The sequence below is a fragment of the Chrysemys picta genome, chromosome 10 (genome assembly GCF_011386835.1).
Source record: "Chrysemys picta bellii isolate R12L10 chromosome 10, ASM1138683v2, whole genome shotgun sequence".
Lineage (NCBI taxonomy): Eukaryota > Metazoa > Chordata > Testudines > Emydidae > Chrysemys > Chrysemys picta.
Window position 1 is genome coordinate 43,240,194 of NC_088800.1, and position 20,357 is coordinate 43,260,550.

The following is a 20,357-nucleotide window of genomic DNA, read 5'->3' on the forward strand; positions in this document are numbered from 1 at the left end:
AACGTACTAGCATAGTCTGATAAATGGGATACTGTGAGGTTTAGAACTTACCTGTGTGGTGTGGTTCAGGCAAAGCTGAATATGTGATCAGTATCTGGAAGATGGGGTCTGATTTACACTGGGAGTATAAATATGGGGGGTATGGTGAAATTTCCAGTTCATCTAAGCAGAGTGGTGAATTGGTCTTTTTGCCTTATTCTGGCAATATAATAAGGGGTGGCAGGGTCTTTGTGGACTTCAATATGGAAGAAATAATGCAATATTTTGTGGCTGCTTGAACGTTATGCTAAATTGGAATAGGGAGCACTGAGTCTTTTTTTTTTTATTAATCTTGACCCATATTTAATCTCTCGTTTTTGGTTGAGATTATGCAAAAGTTTGTGGCAAGACAACTCTTACAATATCTTGATGTCGCAGGTTCCCTGACCCTTGTGAATATGGATTCTCACTTGGCTATGGTTGGCATATATGCTATTCTTGTTCCATTTGATGATTATCTCCTCTCTGTGATGCATACAGATCAAGAGGGAAATTCTGAAAGGCACAAAAGGGAGTTAAATGCCCAACTCCCACTGACTTTCAATGGGAGTTGAGCATGTAAGACCCCTTTGTGCCTTTGAAAATTTTCCCCTCATGTCCCAAGCTGATATTATTGGATCTACCGGATGCTTTTGATCACAACATGGTGAATCACCTGCACATTCTAGTGGGGGTGGACAGGACTGCTAACTGAGGAAATTTCACTTGGAGAGAGCTCTCAGGTAGTGCTGGACAGCTGTCTGCTCTAATAGCTATTCTGTCACCACTTCTGGTCAACACATACATGATGCTGTTAGGCTAGATCAGTGCAGAGATATGGGTTGAAGTGCCTTCAATATGCTGATGACACCTAACTTTCTATCTCATCCAATCCAGGAAGCATTACAGAGTCTTTCACAATGTTTGGGTGAGACTCAGATAAGGATGGGAATCAGTTGACTGAGGTTCAATCAAGATAAAGTTAGGGTGATAATGGTAGTTTGTGGGACCAACCAGAGGGGGGGAAACAAAGATTATGAATTGATTTAGAGTGAGAGTTTCCCATCTATTACTCAAGTGTGCAATTTGGGGGATTTGTTGAATTCCAGCTGCTTTTAGATAAGCAAATAGCAAAAATGACCAGGACAGCTTTTTGCCATCTGCATTTGGGCCAGGACACAGTGACTTTTGCTCTTGAATACAGAAGGTAAGTAAAGAATGTGGTGGTCCATTTGTTAAATATTTCACTATGAGCAAATAACACCAACGCTTCATAATCTGCTCTGGCTGCCTGATGGCTTTTAGATGGGCTTAAAATGTTGGTTTTGACCTAAAAAAAATCATATATAGCTAGGGACCAGCCTATCTGACTCCTTCCTCATGTGATACTGACACAGCTGCAATACACAGAGGGCAGTGTTTTCTGTGAGGGTACCTCAACTCTGGAATTTACTCACCCTTGGTCTCAAACTGCCCAAATCTCTTGCCTCTCAGGTCCCTCTGCAAAGCCCATCCATTTGGATGGGTACGTAGGTAGGGCTGAGATGGGTGGAATTGTTAGTGATGGAACTAAGAGTTGGGGATTTGAGATACATTCTGCTGCACAAAGGCTCTTTCTCTCCTGCTGCTGCTATGCGATCATTTTAATTTCATTGATATGGGTAGTATTTTAATATCTTGTCAGAATGTCTAAAGTCACAGGCAGTGATACAGACCAAACAGGAATAAATAATATGCAGATGCCTTAATATTCAAAATAAGGATGGGAAGAAAAGGGAAACATGTGACCAACAGCCAATTGCTACAGCCAATCAGTAAGTGAAAACTAGAATTGCCCATATTAAGTTTTAGCTCAATATGACATTTTCCCCTACAATATATGAAATGAGTGGTCTTCTAAAAGAAAGATACACCAAAAAAGGAGGAAAGGAGATGAACTGTAGATAGTATAAAGAAAAATTAATGCTCACCTCCAGCAATTCTGAGACAATAGGTAGTACTTCAGGGTTACAAATATCTATAGAATCATCCCGGTATGTTTTCTTTTTGTAACAGATGTTACCCAAGTGTAGTATTGCAGATAAGAGAGAGAAAATCCTAAAGAAACAAAAAGAAAAAAAAGATTTTTGTTTTATTTTTTTTTTTCATAATACCAAAAGAAAAAAATCACTGTCAGAATCTTGGAGCAAACATCAGTGTCAACAACCCTGGAATGACATTTCTTATTAGAATCCCACTACAGTAAGAACCAAAAGAAAAACTGCCACAAATCATCTATCACCCCTTAAAATGTATTCTGATTAGAAAGCTGCCTGAAAACAGTGCAATGTTATGAATCCTATTTGCTGCAATACTTAATATGAATACTTTGCATTTATTAAGTATTATAATTCCCATTTTGCAAATGAGGAAAACTGAGGCACAGATAAGCTATGCCCTACAGTTTCAAAACTGTCCACTGGAAAATTGAGACCCTCAAAATTAGCATCCAACTTGAGTCATCTAAGGCCCATTTTTCACTGAACACTCAAATACTGACACTCTCAGTATTGGTGCATACTTCTGAAAATTTTGCTTCACTGAGAAAATGAATCCAATGGTTTGGATCAAAACAATTTAAACAAATTTTGCTCATATATATATATATATATATATATATATATATATATATATATATATATATATATATATATATATATATATATATATATATATATATATATGTAGGGACTTAGGCTATATCTACAGTGGCAATTGAACGACAAAACTTTTGTCTTTCAGAGGTGTTGGGAAAAAAAAACAACCTGAAAAACAGCAACAAGAAGCGCCAGTGTTAACAGTGCGTTGTCGGCCACAGCGCTCTCCTGCCAACAATGCAAACACCGCTCGTTGGGGGGTGGAAGTTTTTTGTTGGCAGGAGAGCCGACAAACAGCGGCTACGCTGCACGACTTATAGCGGCACGGCTGTAGCGACACAGCCATGTCATAGAATCATAGACTATCAGGGTTGGAAGGGACTTCAGGAGGTCATCTAGTACAACCCCCTGCTAAAAGCAGGACCAACACCAACTAAATCATCCCAATCAGGGCTTTGTCAAGCCAGGCCTTAAAAACCCCTAAGGATGGAGATTCCACCACCTCCCAAGGTAACCCATTCCAGTGCTTCACTACCCTCCTAGTAAAATAGTTTTTCCTAATATCCAAACTAGACCTCCCCCACTGCAACTTGAAACCACTGCTCCTTGTTCTGTCATCTGCCACCACTGAAAACAGCCAGGCTCCATCCTCTTTGTAACCCCGCATCAGGTAATTGAAGGCTGCTATCAAATCCCCCCTCATTCTCCTCTTCTGGAGACTAAATAAGCCCAGTTCCCTCACTCTCCCCTTGTAAGTCATGTGCCCCAGCCCCATAATCATTTTCATTGCCCTCCACAGGACTCTCCAATTTGTCAACATCCTTTCTGTAGCGGGGGGCCCAAAACTAGACGCAAGTGTGTGGCCTCACCAGTGCCGAATAGAGAGGAATAATTACTTCCCTCCATCTGCTGGCAATGCTCCTACTAATGCAGTCCAATATGCCATTATGTTGCTAAAAGCTGTGTAGTGTAGACATAGCCTTAGTGGTATTCAAGTTATTGATTTGTGAATCTGATGTTTTTGTTGTTGAAAACAGTATTGCTATCCTGATGTCATTTTTTTCTATTTAATATAAATACAAACATTTCTGTTAGACCAACACATTATAGAAGTAATGATTTATGGAAAAAGATATTCATGACTCCATCTAATAATTTATTCATAACCTACTGAAGACTTAAGAACTTTCAGTGATAATGTAGCTTGATAGAACTTGAAAGTACTGTATTGATAAAAGAATTATTTTGCAATTTTTGCTGAACTAAAACAAAATCTCAATCCAAACACTTGTGTTGTGTGGTTACTTTTCTTTTTTGTTGTATTCCCTCCCTCCTCCCCCCCAATTGCCTGGCAGCATCATGAAGGCTGTTATTATTAGTCTCAGAGTGACACTGCTATTCTCATTCTGTATTAGATTAAGATTGATCAACCCTATTTCTCAACTAGCCATACCACTGAATGAGTGGATCCAGATGTTACACACAAAGGTGTTTTTAAGGCTTCTAGAATATTTGGTATCAGCAAATGCATGCAAAATGGATCCAAGGGTTAAAAATAAGTAACACTGGTCTACAATTTTTGAGAAGTTGTCTGCTTCAAAGATAAAATGTGCTATTTATTATGTATTTTGATGTGCTGAATTCAAATATGACAATTAAACCAACTGATTGGCTACTGTTTCTAAGATATTTAAGTTTTTACATTTTATGTCTATGTATAATGTGTAGATAGTAGAGGTTTAATCAAAAATTGTAAACCTAGGTCTTTTCATGTGTTTATGGTTGCTTTACATGATAATATTTCACCTGTCCTGTTTATGTAACACTTTAAAAATCAGCAAAAGGGTTATATAAATAAAATTTATTATGAAACAAAAGGCAAAAAACTATTATGTACATAGTTTACTCCTAGTCAGTGTCTACTCGGCGCTTCTTGGCTTGTCTCTTGTATTCATTAAATGGAGCATCTCTTGTCACTCTCCAGCAATAGTCTGCAAGCATTGATTGGCTCCATTTGCCCTGATAGCGTTTCTCCATTGTTGCAATGTCCTGGTGAAATCGCTCGCCGTGCTCGTCACTCACTGCTCTGCAGTTCGGTGGAAAAAAATCTAGATGAGAGGACAAAAAAAGTATCTTTAGTGATACGTTGCAACCAAGGCTTTTGTATGCCTTGAGGAGGTTTTCCACCAACAACCTGTAGTTGTCTGCCTTCTTGTTTCTGAGAAAATGTATTGCCACTAACTGGAAGGCTTTCCATGCCATCTTTCCCTTGCCACACAGTGCATGGTCAAATGCATCATCTCGAAGAAGTTCACGAATCTGAGGACCAACAACAAGGTTAGCTTCACTTAACCTTGGAAATTTTCCACGGAGATACTTGAAAGCTGCTTGTGTTTTGTCAATGGCCTTGACAAAGTTCTTCATCAGACCCAGCTTGATGTGTAAGGGTGGTAACAAAATCTTCCTTGATTCAACAAGTGGTGGATGCTGAACACTTCTCCTCCCAGGCTCCAATGACTGTCGGAGTGGTCAATCTTTCTTGATGTAGTGGGAATCTCTTGCACGACTATCCCATTCGCAGAGAAAACAGCAGTACTTTGTGTATCCAGTCTGCAGACCAAGCAAGAGAGCAACAACCTTCAAATCGCCACAAAGCTGCCACTGATGTTGGTCATAGTTTATGCACCTCAAAAGTTGTTTCATGTTGTCATAGGTTTCCTTCATATGGACTGCATGACCAACTGGAATTGATGGCAAAACATTGCCCTTATGCAGTAAAACAGCTTTAAGACTTGTCTTCGATGAATCAATGAACAGTCTCCACTCATCTGGATCGTGAACGATGTTGAGGGCTGCCATCACACCATCGATGTTGTTGCAGGCTACAAGATCACCTTCCATGAAGAAGAATGGGACAAGATTCTTTTGACGGTCACGCAACTGGAAACCCGAACATCACCTGCCAGGAGATTCCACTGCTGTAGTCTGGAGCCCAACGGGTCTGCCTTACTCTTGGGTAGTTCCAAATCCCTGACAAGGTCATTCAGTTCACCGTGTGTTATGAGGTGTGGTCCAGAGGAGGAGGATGGATGGGAGAAAATGTGGGTCCTGTGACATTGATGGTTCTGGACCAGAAGTTTCATCCTCTTCCTCGTCTGACTCAAGTGAGAATGATTCTGGTGCATCAGGAACCGGCAGTCCTTCTCCGTGGGGTACTGGGCGTATAGCTGATGGAATGTTTGGATAATGCACAGTCCACTTTTTCTTCTTTGACACACCTTTCCCAACTGGAGGCACCATGCAGAAGTAACAATTGCTGGTATGATCTGTTGGCTCTCTCCAAATCATTGGCACTGCAAAAGGCATAGATTTCCTTTTCCTGTTCAACCACCGGCGAAGATTTGTTGCACAAGTGTTGCAGCATATGTGTGGGGCCCACCTCTTGTCCTGATCGCCAATTTTGCCGCCAAAATAAAGGTGATAGGCTTTCTTAACCATAGTGGTTATACTGCGCTTTTGTGATGCAAAAGTCACTTCACCACAAACATAGCAGAAGTTATCTGCATTGTTCACACAAGTACGAGGCATCTCTGCTCACCTTGGCTAAACAGAAATGTGTCCCTTTGCAAAATCAAATAAGAGAGCACGACACTGTATGATTTCTAGAGCTGATATAGGGCAATTTGTTCAGCAGAGTGATGTAAGGTTCGTTATGATTGCATCATCCATGACTTCTAGGAATAACATGATGCAATTCATATCATGTATGATGCAATACCAGCTTCAGATTGCATCATTCATTGTTTTGCCTAAAAAGCAAGTACTGTCCAAACCCAGTCATAGATTTATTCATAGATCCAGTCAAAGATGTATTTTAGTCATTTCTGGTTTAAACTGAGATCCCTTCCCTTTATAACTCACTTATCTTCCGCCATCCCCAAGTCAAGGGTCGTATATACTGACCCAATAGCATATCTTGAAAACTAGAGCCAATCAACAATTTTAAGCATCATTTTCGTTCTCAGTGACCCAGAATTAGTAAAGTTTGACTACATTTATTTCAGAAGCATTTTGGCTGTAGAGCAGTATAATAAATAAAAGGTTACAGACAGGATATCTGACTGAATCATCATTTGAATTAAAGTCATGCAGAATGAGACATTAATATTCATGAACAATTCAAAAATACCTCAACTGACAGGAAGTATATCCTGTTTATACCTTTAAATGTTCTTCAAAGGTTTAACATATAAATTGTCAAGTGTTATTACACCCTGTCATATCAGCAGTCTGATAAACTATTTAGCGCACAACAGAGTCACACTCAAGTGCATTCAGCACTGTCTTGCTCATTATGCCAGATATTAATGTGGAAGATGAACTCACTGTCTGCGAGTCTTGGGAAGAAATCCCACCATCTCCATGGCCAGTTGTAAGCGCTCAAAATCATGCTTCAGGTCTTCCCCTTCAACAGAGAAACAATCCTGTTTGGTTCAAACACAAAGATTGAGTGTTAAAAGAAATGAAGACCAGAATGTATCTAGCCAGTCAATTCAGCATTACACAAATCTTAATCAGTGCTTTCCATGCCCTTCCTGCCTGAGGAGTGACGGACACAGACCCCCTTAACATTAATAAGGAACAGCTCAATTAGTCACCAGCAACACACACCTTTGACATCATATTCACACTCTCCCCCTCTGGAACCATTCTGAAAGTCCAATGCAGAATGAAAAGAGCATGTACAATATGAATTGTGAACTATACCTATTGTGGGTGAGGGATGGGGACTCAGTCAAAGAATGAGGAGAGCCAACATGCGGCTTTTGAATAATGTTAAAAAAACTTGCTGGAAGAAGTATGTGCATATAACTTTCCAAGGAGATCAAGTCTGCTCTAAGTATTAATCTTTAGAATAAATGAGTCCCAGGATTCTAACTCACAGACACTCCTAACAAATGAAAAGAATTCCATTTTTTAAATTAAAAATGGATTCTTTTACATTATTTTTAAAAATAAAATTAACTGCAACATACATCAATAGATTAATTGTCGGGGTTAAAATCATGAATTTTGGAATGCTGCAGATTGGAGGCTGTTGTATTTAACAGGTTTTTTTATTCTAAACATTAACTAATGTTCTGAAAATGCTAACTCAGAGGAAATTCGAAATCTACCGAACTTTACATTTTGAGGGTACATGGATACTTTCAAATGATTTAGATACTGAACTCTTATGTTTTCTATAACCCACTAATATTACAAAACTAATAGTTAACGGTGACAAAGAGTACCAGAGTTTTCACAATTCAGATATACTGAGGCCCATCTATATTGGCTTCACAGCTATATTTAAGAACCTTATTTAAAACTATATGCCTTACAACTAAACTCCCGTAAAGTGGTTTATAAACTAACAAGCCCAGTACCTTTCATGTGATTTGGTTCACCCCCATGCCCACCATGCGTTTCCTCCCTTGATAGGCCAGATTATTTTATGTCTTCCTATGAGAGCCATCCAGCTACAGCCCAAAATGTCAGTCTCCAAATCCAAGTCACGCTGTGTTAAACCACAGACTATTTTATTGATAATTGTACAGAAAGAAAATATTGTTACACATATAAATAAAATAACAGCCAGTTTTCAAAACTGTACCTACAATAACATATCAGGTAATTGAGTGTACATATTATACGATCCACTCTGGTCATTTGCATGGAAATCATGGTAACTGTATTTAAGTGTGCACACATATTTGTATGAACAGTTTTGAAAATCCACAATATACAGGGCTACTTGCATGTTACAGAGACCAGGCACTAAACAATCACAAAATACTGACTATTTCCTGGACTCTCAAGTACACTCGCTCTCACTTTCAATAAATAGCACAAAGCTGTCTCTTCATTCTGCATCCCACAGCATGTATAGGTGGATAAATCTTCACAGCTAACTCATTGATACAAATCTTCTCCTTTAAGGGGGAAGATTTTTCCTCTGTTTCCTTAATATGGTTATTGCTTTAGAGTAATGTCCACTTGTTGATCCTAAGATCAAACACTTTAATTTCAAATATTAGCATCAATAAACCATACAAACATACAGGAATATTAGACAATATTCACTGGCAGTATCCAATTCCCCCAACTAAAAACTGTTTAACTGTAAATGGATTTATACCTGGTTTTTAAAATCAGCTGTAATACCAATGTAGGCAGAGTCTCAATTTAAATTAGAAATGAATACGTTTGCATTCTGTTAAAACAAGACTTATTAAAAAGGGGGCATTTTCATCAGTTGTGCTAAACTGAATTGATAATACTGTAGAAATGTGCCCGCTTTAACTGGACATAGCCCCATAAACTACTTTTAAACTCTGAATAAATTTATACATCATATGTATTCAATGGGACAGCTATAGCTCAAAATAGATAAACCATGTAATACAGCAATGAGACAAATTAATTTTATTCCATAAACTGATGACAAGAAACAAAGCCTTTCATATGTAGGTCAGTGGTTCCACTTTGGCCCAGATTTTAGTGACCAAAAGTCATTACTAACTGATAGCTAATTGGCGAGCAGTATGAAATAAATTGTTAATCTCAATCCAGCTCTTAAAAAACAAGTGTCTACATCAGAAAAAATACTATCAAAACTGGCTTCCTTGTTGGCAGATGCAGAAAGGTTTCAAGGGAGGAAAGGGCCAATAAAACTAAACTCCCCTCTCCAAGTTATGGTTGACACACAGTGTTAGTTCTCCGGCCCTTGCTGAACTTGGACAGCACAGACAAATAAAAGCATTTTACATGCATTTAGTATCCAGGGCTGGGAGCTATCAAGGACACTAAAAATCTCATTTAAAAATAAAAATGAAGAAACACTGCCTATGTTCCTGTGACCGCTCCCTTATCGGATTTCACCCATTTGAAATTATATCACAAGTTAATAGTGAAACTACTACAGCTGACTCAGAAGCAATACATTCAAAGCCAAAGGCAATGTGGTTAACAATTTACATAACAATTGCCAAGCTCATTAACCCATATGGAAAGGCTTCTTGTAAATCATTTATGTCAAAGCAGATGCTCTGCACACTATTTCATCAGCAGTAAGTCCCTATACTTTATTTTCTTTTATCAAAATGGACAGTCATACATTTAGAACATTCATGCTGTAATGGCAAACAACTGTGAAAAGAGCCAACATTTGCAGACTAATCAAACTGGTCATCAGTATTCTGCTTAAGCAATGAGTCGTCTCCCAGCCTTTTCAGTCTTGTCACACAAAAGCAAGAACCCTGCTTACTAACACTAAATTGAAGCAATTCAAGCATCTCCACTCTCAAAGTTGAAAGATATGCTTGTTCAGAGATGAAAATATCATTGGGGTGGCAAGTTACATGGGGCCATGGGGCCCATGCTCCAGCAAATTCAGGGTATGGGGGCCCAGCTCCACCAATGTTCAGGGCTGAGTCTCTCCCCCACCTGCCATCCCTCGCGCCTTCCCCAGAGCGTCCCCCGGCCCCACCTGCTGCCCCCACGCGCCTCCCCCAGAGCGTCCCTGCCTACGTCCTGGGCAGCGGAAAGCTGCCCTGCTGCTCCGCACTGTGCTCCCTCGCCTCCAGGGAGCGGCACCGGTGGCAGGCTGAGACAGCGGTGCAGCCGCCACCTGCGGAGGAAGGAGGCGCGCACACGTGATGGCAGCCGTCCCCCCTTCTGGCACCCACCACAGGGGAGGCAAGGGGGGGCTTCCTGGACCTGAGAGGGGCCCGGCCCCTAGGAGCACGTGCAGTGACGGTGCTGGGTGAGTGTGCTAATGTTGTTGAAATTGCAAAATACTTCCGTAACAACCACTTTGTAGCAGCTGCTCTGAAAAATAGTGGCAGGAACCAAGCTAACTCTCCCACAAGACGTGCAATGGAACTCAGTAGTGGACTGTTTTAAGCACTATATCAAGAACTGGCCTAAGCTGATGACAGTTTGTGAACAAAACTGTGAAAAAATAGATGGTACCGTCAGCCAACGTTCTCAACATTGGGCTTAAGAGAAATGTTGAACACATGCGGAGTACCCTGAAGCCTATTTCTGTAGCCTTAAACAAAATGCAGAAAAATAGCTGTTTTATTGCTGACACTGTTGAAATTTGGAAAGAACTGAGTGAGAACTTAAGAAGAGAAATATGCAATGACAGAGTTAAATTACAAGCATTAAAAAACGAATGGGACAAGCACTATCTCCAGCTCATTTTCTTGCAAATATTCTCAATATTTGATACCAGGGTCAAACCTTAACTGCTGAAAAAGAGAAGTTGGCTATGACATGGACATCCAGCAATCATCCCTCCATAATGGCAACTATAATAAACTTCAGAGTTAAGGGTGAGCCATTCAAGAAATATATGTTTGCTGATGATGTTTTAAAGAAAGTCACACCAGTGAACTGGTGGAAATCACTTAAGCACTTGGATTCAGAGACTGTTGAAGTGATAATCTCACTTTTAACCTTCTGCCAGTGTAGAAAGAATATTTCCTTCCTTTGGACTAAGTCATTCCAAATTGAGAAATCGTTTGGGACCTGAAAAAGCAGGAAAGCTTGTTTTTCTTTTCCAGATTATGAACAAACAGGAAACTGAAGGTGAAGATGACTGAGTTAGCTGCAGAAGCCAATATTTTAAGTTTCTCATGTTGACCTGTTGACCACAGTCGATTTAATTTTTGTTTTTAAAAAAATAATATTTCATTTAACTATTTTAGTTAAAAACAATTTTAACAAAAACAAACCTGATTTTAAAAAACTTGAACGTTTAACTAAATTCAAAAATTCATATGCTTGTTTTGTTAAAATATTATGTGTTTGCTGGTGAAGAAAAAAATCCAGAATACATATCATTGTTGTTTTAGTTAAGTAAAACAATTTAAATGTCTGTCCGGTGATGTTCTCCTCCTAATGCAGCATGGCAAGAAAATCCTCCAAATATTAATGATTAACCTGTTGAATTGGAGATAGTTCACCTCCCAATGACTTCATAAATATCTGCTTCAATTACCTTTGGTAAATGAAATAACAAAACAAGCATTCATTTTCTGATATAGCTATAAAACGAATCTGAAAAGTTTTCAAAATAAATCACTTTAAAAATGTATAGTGTGTACCTTCTAAAAATGAAACCTACATCTATCTCGGAGTTGTGAAGAATATGTACTAAGGTAATAACAACCAACAAGAATGCACTTTTATGTAGAAATCCATGATGAAATCGAGTTTTCCTGACTAGTGATTTAAATAAATCCACCCTGATTCTGTGTTGTGTCTCTGTTCATAAACCAATTTTTTTTTTAATCTTTTTGAAATTCACAAAGAAAAAAAACAAACCTTCAGGACCACCCCTCACAATAAACAAAAAGGAATTTCATAGTCGAAGCATTCTTGCTGATTTCATTGTCTACTAACCTGGTAGTACAAGTAAATAAATAGCCAAACCTCTCAAAATACCAGATTCAACAAATAACTAAAAATATTTACAGACTTTGCTGCTCAGACATGGGCAAAGCAACTCTATTTTTCTTAGATCATCCTGAGCTGGTTTTAGTTTAAAAAAATAAAATAAAATCTGCACAGCGTGATTAGCCCAGCTCAGATGTAAGGAGGATTTGTCTTATCTACCTCCTATTATGTTTTTTTTAATACATGATCCAAATTAGTTCTTTGAAACTGTTAGTATATTATACAGAGATTCCCACCCCAAGCACTGAATTATTCAATATTCAGTATTTTAAACTTTAAGCAATTATAACCTGTCCCTTCTGTGGGTCTGAGATTAAATATTCTCACTGATGAAAGTCTTACTTTTATTTTTGCCTATTTACCCATACAGTAAAAGGATAGCCTTACAGATTACCTTTTATTCCTTAAGATTACCAAACTCCGTTAGTATAAAGCACATTGATAGCAATGATAACATGCAATTAGATTTACAAGCATGCTTTTAGGTTCAAGACAAAACTGACAAAAAAAGAACACGTACACATCATCTGCAGGCCACACAAACCAAAAGCACATCTCTAATCTGGGCCAGTGCCGCTTGACTGAATTGCACACGGGGGGGGGCGGGAAGTGGGGGTTATAAAAAAAGAGCTTCACATTTCCTTTTTTGGTCATATGTATTTGGAAAGGTCTTGCTGTTAAGCTGTCTTCTTTCAGATAACACTACAAGCCAAACTATTTTAACCAAGGAACTGTTTTTATTCTAAATAATATTGGTGTCTCCATTTTCTCACATACGTGGTGCAGTATTTTTATATAACAAATCAGATAGGAAATTCACTACTGCAGTCATTCTGAAGGAACATGGAGAACAAATCTTTCAATGCCTGTTTAATTAAAAATCTCGGTTTGTTGTACTTTGAAATATCACTGAAAGGAGTACTTTATTTTCACAAGAGAGAAATGTAATTATTGTATAATAATGGTTTCATAATATAGCAATGTACACCTTTTTGTCAACATATATGCACTATACCTTAGGATAACACCATCATTAGATAATTGATACTTGGTTCAATTAGATGGGCATATTCAATCCAAACTAAGAGAGAAGGCTTAGCGAAGGAAAATGACCAAAAAAGGGATAGGGAAAAAAAGATTTGCACCATCACCGGCTAAATATCCAAGCAATCGCACTGAGAAGAAAACCTATGGCTTTGGTGTTTCTATTTTAAATTAACTAAGTTTTCTCTGTGTCTTGGTGTAGAATAAAGATTCAAATAAGCAAAGAAGCACCCTACACCAGCAACACAGAATGCACATGTACTTGTACTGACCGGCTCAGAGTCATAGTAATAATCATCCCAGCTCTGTCTGAGGGGTTTCTTTGTCATCTGAAAGCAAGGCAGATCAGGTTAAGTAGCATTCAAGTCAAACATAACTCTTTCTCCCCCAGGCCTTTGAGACAGGGCAGCAATGCAATTACATTACATGCAAAGTCAGAATTCATTTTGCATGGAGTTATGAAATTTAAAATCTGTAAGGAAGAATTTAGGTTTTAGGAATTATTTACCACATTTGTCAATATTCTGATCTCTACTTATTTTAATAACATGTATAATGATAATTCCGCATGTTACAAGGCTAATTAATATATTTCTAAGACAGATTTATCTATGACTATTATAGTTGATCCATGGGTTTACCTAGTGATAGTGATCTGCACAGCCATGCTGGAGAACAAGGTCTAGTTTCTACTCTCTTAACCCCTTCTCTGGGGAGCTACATATGTTGGAAAACAATGATTCATATGACCAATCAAGGAACAGCATCAAGGGGCTCCTACGGAAGTGCCATCTAGTCTTTCTCAGCCAGAAAGACAGAGATGGGGTTAAAAAAGGTAGAGATGGGGTTAAAAAAGGTATAGTTAGGGTGGACAAAATATAAGGATTCTCAAGGCTAAAAAAAATAAAGCAGAAAAAGGCCCCAGTGGGAAAATGTTATGGCACAACTGTTTATACTGCAGTAATTAAACTAATTACAGATCCAGTCCTGCATGGTGTTGACTGCAGTAGGAGTGGAGGCCAGCCAGCACAGTTCAGGAAGTAGTTAGCACTGTGCACTATTGGACCTTTAGCATTTCAACTGTAAATCTATTTGACCGGCCAAATCTGACCTGAGCAGAAATTACAAATAAGGTTGTTTTATTAAAAAATATTTAGACTAAAACCAATGTCAGCCCTCTCCTTACCTAGTACATTATACTACTTTGTTGTTGTTTTTTAAATACTGTTGACCTCGGTTTTACAACCTTGAAAAAAATAAAGGAAATGTAATAAAAATAGCTGTTTTTAAACAAAATTAAGATTATGAAACAAAACAAAAAATTCATTTGAAAATTATCTTGCCCCTGCCATGCTTCAGAATTACACAACAGATGTTACATAAAGAACACAGTATGTTCTCGAACCTCTCCAATACTTACACAGTGTTTAAGAGCAAAAGCCTTAAACTCTATTAGGTCACTAGCTTGTGTGAAATTCTTAATGTCATTAAATGTGGGTGGCAATCATTATTACTACATTTGTATTCTGGCTTTAATATACTGCTCGAAAGGACTTTAAAAGTTCTTACTTTCTGAGGACCTTAGCCCTCTTAAGTTGTCAACCTTTCACAATTTTAAGAAAGATTAAAAAGTTATTTGCAATGAACTGTGTTTACACAATTGAAGCTTTAACTTGTAATCTAAAAATAGCAAATTATTTACTGCTAGCCAATGAAAAAAATTTCTTTTAAATATATACTAAACTGTTCTCAGATCTATCATTCCAAAGTAAAACAGGCATTTAATTTAAAAAATCCACATATAATGTAACTAGGGATTCTTTATTTTTTAGTATCTGAGGGGTAGCTGTGTTAGTCTGGATCTGTAAAAAGCAACAGAGAGTCCTGTAGCACCTTTAAGACTAACAGATGTATTGGAGCATAAGCTTTTGTGGGTGAATACCCACTTAGTCTGACGCATGTAATGGAAATTTCCAGAGGCAGGTACAAATATGCAGGCAAGATTCAGTCTGGAGATAACGAGGTTAGTTCAATCAGGGAGAGTGAGGTCTTCTGCTAGCAGCTGAGGTGTGAACACCAAGGGAGGAGAAACTGCTTTTGTAGTTGGCTAGCCATTCACAGTCTTTGTTTAATCCTGATCTGATGGTGTCAAATTTGCAAATGAACTGAAGCTCAGCAGTTTCTCTTTGGAGTCTGGTCCTGAAATTTTTTTGCTGTAAGATGGCTACCTTTACATCTGCTATTGTGTGGCCGGGGAGGTTGAAATGTTCTCCTACAGGTTTTTGTATATTGCCATTCCTGATATCTGACTTGTGGCCATTTATCCTTTTATGTAGTGACTGTCCAGTTTGGCCAATGTACATAGCAGAGGGGCATTGCTGGCACATGATGGCATATATAACATTGGTGGACGTGCAGGTGAATGAACTGGTGATGTTGTAGCTGATCTGGTTAGGTCCTGTGATGGTGTTGCTGGTGTAGATATGTGGGCAGAGTTGGCATCGAGGTTTGTTGCATGGATTGGTTCCTGAGTTAGAGTTGTTATGGTGCGGTGTGTGGTTGCTGGTGAGAATATGCTTAAGGTTTGCGGGTTGTCTGTGGGCGAGGACTGGCCTGCCTCCCAAGGTCTGTGAAAGCGAGTGATCATTGTCCAGGATGGGTTGTAGATCACTGATGATGCACTGGAGAAGTTTAAGCTGAGGACTGTAGGTGATGGCCAGTGGAGTTCTGCAGGTTCCTTTCTTGGGCTTGTCTTGTAGCAGGAGGCTTCTGGGTACACGTCGGGCTCTGTTGATTTGTTTCTTTATTTCCTTGTGCGGATATCATAGTTTTGAGAATGCTTGGTGAAGATCTTGTAGGTATTGGTCTCTGTCTGAGGGGTTGGAGCAGATGTGGTTGTACCTCAGCGCTTGGCTGTAGATGATGGATTGTGTGGTGTGTCCGGGGTGGAAGCTGGAGGCATGAAGGTAGGCGTAGCGGTCGGTGGGTTTTCGGTATAGGGTGGTGTTAACGTGACCATCACTTATTTGTACTGTGGTGTCTAGGAAGTGGACCTCCCGTGTAGATTGGTCCAGGCTGAGGTTGATGGTGGGGTGGAATCTGTTGAAATTGTGGTGGAATTCTTCCAGAGTCTCCTTCCCATGGGTCCAGATGATGAAGATGTCATCAATGTAGCGTAGGTAGAGAAGGGGCGTAAGTGGACGAGAGCTGAGGAAGCGCTGTTCCAGGTCAGCCATAAAAATGTTGGCATATTGTGGGGCCATGCGGGTGTCCATGGCGGTGCCACTGGTCTGGAGGTGTATATTGTCACCAAATTTGAAATAATTGTGCGTTTTATTTTTTAGTTTTATATTGCATGTGATTTCAACTTCATGAAATGAAAGGATAATTAACCACTGCCAAGCAAGGGTGTGATGTGTCAGTCCATATTCTTTATGAAAACATGCTTATGATATGAATATGAAATAACAGATATACTTTATGCAAGATGGCTCATGTGAGATATCATTGGAAAGGTTATAATTTACTGAATGTGATTATCCAATTTGTGTGCCTGTATCATTTCTGTATCTGAAGTTAGGAATATTGACTATGTATCTGTATTTCAACTATGCTACTTTGGGTGACGTCCACTGCTAACACTTCAGGTCCAACTATGGAAAAGCTAAACAGGGTAGATGGCCCATCAGCAAGGACAATGGATTGTGAAAAGTTTGGCCTTCCTGCGGACGCTCCATACTGCCACTGACTCATGGACGCCATAATCCTAGAGAGACAGGTGGTCTTGTCACCTGATAATAAAACATTACCTGGGACTTCTTGTAACCTTCCACTGTAAGGGGGGTGGGGGGGGTCAAGTTTGAGAAACCAAGGATTCCCGCCTTATGTAAATCCTATTTAAGGGTGGGGAGGAAAGCAAACAGGACTCCTCTTCTCCACGACCTATCTGCCCAAGAAGAAAGACTGCAAAAGGGAAGGCAAGGGGGGAGTCCAGTCTGAGACAGGGGTCCAGTCTGAAAAGGAATAAAACTGGAACTTTGAACCACAGCAACTTTGCAAACTGCCTGCAACAATATCTAAGGTGAGAAATACTATTTGTAACCAATTTCTTTAGTGAAACTAGCTTAGTTTGCATGTTTGATTTCATTTACTTAGTAATCTGTTTTGTTCTGTTTGTAACCCCTTTTACCACTTCAAATCTGCCTTTTATAGTTAATAAAATTTATTTTGTTCATTATTAAACCCAGTTTCTGCACTTTTTAACTGGGGGGGGGGGGCAAGAAGCACAGCTCTCTCCACATTGAGGGAGAGGGCGAATTTGATAATATATCTTTGGGTCTGCACTCCAAGAGAGGTGGACATCTGAATGCTGGAGCAAGTCCCTTAAGCTGAGTCTTCCCGATGTGTTTGTGTGTGTTTTTAGAGGAAGTTTTAAGAGCCTGGCTCAGCAAGACAGATTAAAGGGGGCCCATGCTGGCAGAACAGGTAGACGCAGTGGTATCTCAGCACATCAGGTGGCTTCCCAAGGGGTCCAACCCGTCACAAAGGGTTCCACGTGTGACTGTCCAAATCCCTTTAACATTTACAGGACCTAATACCTTTTTCCTCTTAACGTACATTAATGGCAGAGGAGAACCCTGCCCAAACCCGGTAAAAAGAACCTCTACAGGGCTATGCATTGACCTTGTCCTGACCTAGCTCCAGCTGCTTCCTGCTCATCCCTGTAAACTTTCCCCCTTCTCCCCACCTGCTGTAAAGGAGGCCAGCTTGCTAAACAAAGACCCGCTCACATAAATGTTGCAGTGGGCACAACATTTCTACAACGAAGCTTCATAAATTTTCTGCAATGTTAACTGAATAGTCCCACAGAAATATCTCACTTGTTTGTGGTTGATGGTTTCTACATTTTGTTTATATTAGGCTTGTTACACTGTTAAAGTACAAAAATCATGCTATCAGGCAGCCAATCCATAAAGCTACAGAATTATATCATCATCATGCAAGCTGTTATATCCTACAGGCCAACTGCTAACAAGCAGACACATCTCTATCTGAACAGACCTAGGTAGAAGACAGATATTAATTAACAACAACATTCATACAGATGGAAGGTAAATGATAATAACTTCCCTTAGGAGATTATATTCAGTAAATAGCTTATATTTTTATTCTTCTGTACTCCACTTAAGGATGATGGATAGCATCAAAATCATTGCCCTTCTCAAATAGCTGAAGTGCCAACACTGATGAATTTCTCAACATGAAACCCTGAATGCAAAGGCCAAGGACAATAAATTTCACCACTCGGCTTATTTTCTTTATTGGCATTAAGTAAAATCAATAGAGAAGAAGTATGTCATCAGGAAAGAACAGTCCATCATTGTAGAGATAAATACATTCTACAACCCCTTTTATAAAATGCTGTCACATCCCCAAAGCTGCCTGTTTATTCCCACCTGATTGAGATAATGATACTCCTCGGGTTGTTTAAGATGGAATGCTGATCTTTCTTCCTCACTTGCTCCTGCCAGAAGGTAATAAAATACATGGTAGTTCCTGGTAACAAATAAAAATCAATATCAGCATTGTACATATACTTTTGTGTTCACACTAAGAACCTGATTTTCAAAGTTGTGGGACTGCAGCTGCACGTGCAATTGAGCATACAAATTTAGACTGTGATTTTCAAAGGCATGAAGGGTATTAGGTACCCAATTTTCATTGACTTTCAAATGAGATTAGGGCACCTCACTTCTTTAGCTCAGTTTTAACATTCCATCCATTAATACCAAGAGCATGTGCAAATGGCCAGTTCAATGCACAATTGGCTAATGTGTGTGCAAACACCCAATCTGTACTCAGGTCCCCCTTGGAAGCAGGCAGTGGAACAATCACATCTGTGTCCAGTACCAGGTTTACAATGGCACTGAGCCCACACTCAGAAAGGGCCCGCCTCCAAGACTGTGGCCCCACCCTCCGCTCCGCCCTCACTCTGTCCCGAGACCCAGCCACCTCTTGGCCTCTTCCCCCCCACGGTCCCGCCTGCATTCCACCCCAAGGCCCCGCCCTCAGCCAGCTTCTTCCCCCCAAGGCTCGACCACTGCTCACTACCCTATACCCCCTCCTCCCACCTGGATCCAGTAGCTCTCGTTTTCTAATTAAACCCTTCTGGGACAATCCGGTGGTAAAGCAAAGGATACAGACTTTAAGGAATTTCTTATCCACACATACCTTACTCTTAATTAAGGCTAAGCTTCTGTCATGCTTATTTTTAGTAAAAGTCATGGAGAAGTCATATCCAATAAACAAAAATTCACGGAAACCGTGACCTGTCTGACATTTGCTGCTGTGGCTCCATGGTTTCCACTGCCACCCTGGTGTCTGGAAGCTGCGGGGGGGGGGGGGGGGGGGCCTTCGCCCATGGTGGCTGGAAGCTGCAGGGTGACCATCTTTCCCAAAGAGAAAACAGGATACCCCAGCTGCTCGCCCAACACGCCCCCGGTTTCCCCATGAGGCCATCACCCATCGCTGGAACCCTGAGGAGGGCCCCTCAGGAGGCTGTCGGCTGTTGCTGGAACCCTGAAGGGGCCCCATGAGGAGGCTGTCACTCATTCCTGGAACCCTGTTGTGGCCCCACTGGCTGCCAGGGGCTGAAGCAGAAAATGTCACAGAGGTCTGTGGAAGTCAGATTCCATGACATAAACGTAGCCTTACTCTTAACTAAACAAAAGAGAGTTACAGGGCTAGGAAAAACAGTCTCCTGAATACAATCACTCACAGTATGACCTCACCACCCTTATGAGTCCTGGGTTTGGTCTGAGTGCTTCAGTCTGGTAGCCCTTTGGACCTTCTTGTCAATCTTGCTTCTGGCAGCAGAATGACCCACTTTACTTTGAAAGCATTCTTTTTTTTTTTTTTTTTTTTTTTTTTTTTTTGCGACCATGCACTGCCACTGAGGAATTACGAAGGTCCAAGCTTATTTGGAAACTGTTTGCAGACCTCCCCAAATAATTTTTGGCTACCAAAGACAGTCTAGTGCTAGATGAACCTGGACATCTATACACTCTTGCCAAGTTCAGAGCCATAGATTTCTACTGGCTACTACAGACCAGAAAAGGGTCTGGGAACAAAAATGAGTGACCTAACAAGATG

At 39.9% G+C, this 20,357-nt stretch overlaps 1 protein-coding gene across 19 annotated transcripts in view; it reads right to left on the minus strand.

The window, feature by feature from the left end:
• The window catches only part of MYO9A (myosin IXA), a 475,076-nt gene that overhangs the window by 221,535 nt on the left and 233,184 nt on the right, over positions 1-20,357 (minus strand). For 12 of the 19 annotated variants that reach the window (XM_065558506.1, XM_065558508.1, XM_024103989.3 and 9 more), the window contains 4 exons: positions 18,662-18,761; positions 13,478-13,534; positions 7,041-7,138; positions 1,989-2,115 (listed from right to left, as the gene is read on the minus strand). In XM_065558506.1, coding sequence (XP_065414578.1) covers positions 1,989-2,115; positions 7,041-7,138; positions 13,478-13,534; positions 18,662-18,761 — 382 coding nt within the window. The remainder of the gene's footprint in view (positions 1-1,988; positions 2,116-7,040; positions 7,139-13,477; positions 13,535-18,661; positions 18,762-20,357) is intronic. The other 7 variants (XM_065558509.1, XM_024103988.3, XM_065558514.1 and 4 more) reach the window with 2 other exon arrangements.